Raw genomic sequence first — 2,359 nt, 5'->3', positions numbered from 1 at the left:
TTCTAAACCTGTGGTCATAGATGTAGTTATTGGGTTTGTTTATTCTAAACCTGCGGTCATAGATGTAGTTATTGGGTTTGTTTGTTCTAAACCTGCGGTCATAGATGTAGTTTTATTGGGCTTGTTAATTCTAAACCTGCGGTCATAGATATAGTTATTGTGCTTGTTTACTCTAAACCTGCGGTCATAGATGTAGTACAATAAGAGGTTTTGTAATCAGTATTATTGGGAGCAATACTGTCTCATTTGATTTGTCGCAATAAAACCCTATGTATCTAATGCAAAGTGGTTATTAATATTGTAATGGTCAAATTCAAAGCCAAATATAGATAAGTACATTGGTATCACTAGCACTGAATTTGTAGTGATAGTGATGGTCTTTACTAACAATCCTTCAATCTTGTGTGATAGTCTATATTCTGCAGTCACCTATTCCCTGAAATCAACCACCACACACACACTCACACACATACACGCCAGGGAGGCAGCAGTACCGTGTGTGCTGCTGTAAGTGACTGAGCTGCCTGAATGTTTTCTGGCAGAAGGAGCAGGTGTAGGGCTTGGCCCCGCTGTGGATGCGGATGTGCTGGGACAGGTAGCTGGAGTTGGCGAACGATTTGGAGCAGTGGGGGCACTTGTGCGGCTTGGCCTCCGTGTGAGACTTGGCGTGGATCTGCATGTCCGACTTGCTGAAGAACGTCACRGCACACATCCGGCACCTGGAGGATGGGTAAGAGAGAATGGTAAGTGATGGAAAACGAGCGAAACAGAGATTTACTGTTTAGAGATGAGGATATGTTGAATGGGGAAGAAAAATCTAGGGTCAACTTGGGTAACAAATGATGAGTGTTAAGGACTAAAAAGTATATAAACACAAAGCCTGTAATCTACCTGTATGATTTGGTCCCATCTTTGTTCCCATGCTCATCCTCATCATTTGATAAGTCATAATGGTCGGCAGTGTGGTGCTATAAACAAACACAAAACAATGTTGTTTGTTTAATAAACAACGCTTTGCTTCACTAATCCTGAAGTAATGACACTACAATATGTAGCCTTAACACATTTTATCACTATGGATTGACTGGGGAGATGCAGTGATCTAACCCCCACGTAATACTGAAGATAACTTCTATAGAGGCTGTAAGTCCTGCCTCCCCCATCTCGTCATTGGTTCTTAGGAGCATATATAATCACATAGGTGATTGAAAGATGAACGAGGTCCACACTCCAGTCCAGTTGGTTGCAGTAAGGCACCTTAAAGTTGGTTGCCAACCGCCATATAAAATCCACAGAAGAAGAAGATGACTGAACTAGGAGAGATTACTAGAAACTAACTAGGTTTCCTCTTTTATCTGTGGATTAATTGTTGGAGTAGAGAACACACGATTTTGTGTGAATCAAAATGGGTCAAAATTCTACAAAGATCCAGCAAAAAAAAAGGACCATGTACATTTAATGTAGAATAACAACCCAGTGTTAATATCCCAGGACAAAATAGCAGCAACAGCAAGGTAGCTAGCTAATGAATGTTAATGTGTTTTGACCTGTCCTCAAATTAGTTGAGTTTGTTTTGAAATTTCAACCTGCGTGTCCTGACCGTGTCTGGTGTGGATGGACAAAATCAACATGTACGCGATGGCGCGTGCCCGGGTAGTCAGCATGTTAGTTCTTATGTGACATCACTTAAAATCTCAAATCACCTGCCCCCCAGCAGCCAGGTGTGCCAGAATCAATGCATCACTTCCTGGGGGGAGGTTGGCGCCAGCCCTCTGCATCATCGACTTCTTCTTCCTGCCCCGCTTCCCGGGCGTTGGCATGACAACAGGAGGGATGACCAAATCCTCTTTCTTGTCTGAAACAGGGACATAAAAACGGGATGGGGACAGGAGGGATGGAGGGAAGGGGAGAGAAAGGGGGAGAGGAATACAGCTCTGATTAAAAGAGACCAAAAACCACACAACATATCCCATGGGCCTCTCTGCTTGGTGAGTAACATCCAAAGTGGTCTCTCCTGGTATGCAATGGTGAAAGCAACAACACGTGAGTGGTAAATCACCCCACAACACAGAGGCATTTTAATCTCTTCATATACTGGAACACCTGACAGAGTTCATCGCTGCAAAAAAAGAATTGGTTACACTCAACGGCCTATTTGGACAGTGTTGCACAGCTACATAACTAAACAAAATTGATTTTGCTTTTTTGAATGGGCCAGATACTGTAGTTTGTATGGTTTGGATGTTATTCCAAGACAAAGATTTTCATCAACTTTTGGATGATCACATTCATGGATAGAACTGCACCACCAGAGAACATAGCGGCGTACTCCAGAACATAGCGGCGTACTCCAGAACAT

General features: G+C 42.9%; 1 protein-coding gene across 1 annotated transcript; it reads right to left on the bottom strand.

Moving 5' to 3' along the window:
• Positions 1-363: 363 nt before the first annotated feature.
• LOC112080156 (zinc finger protein 384-like) lies at positions 364-2,097 on the bottom strand. The gene is made up of 3 exons (XM_024145920.2): positions 1,704-2,097; positions 892-968; positions 364-719 (listed from the first exon to the last, which is right to left on the bottom strand). The coding sequence occupies exons 1-3, from the start codon at positions 1,971-1,973 to the stop codon at positions 443-445; spliced, it is 624 nt and encodes a 207-aa protein (XP_024001688.1). The 5' UTR covers positions 1,974-2,097; the 3' UTR covers positions 364-442.
• Between the last annotated feature and the right edge of the window lie 262 nt (positions 2,098-2,359).

The sequence above is a fragment of the Salvelinus sp. IW2-2015 genome, unplaced genomic scaffold (genome assembly GCF_002910315.2).
Source record: "Salvelinus sp. IW2-2015 unplaced genomic scaffold, ASM291031v2 Un_scaffold12309, whole genome shotgun sequence".
Taxonomy (NCBI): Eukaryota; Metazoa; Chordata; class Actinopteri; order Salmoniformes; family Salmonidae; genus Salvelinus; species Salvelinus sp. IW2-2015.
Note: the sequence above shows the minus strand (reverse complement) of the source record. Positions and strands in the feature narration are given on the sequence as shown.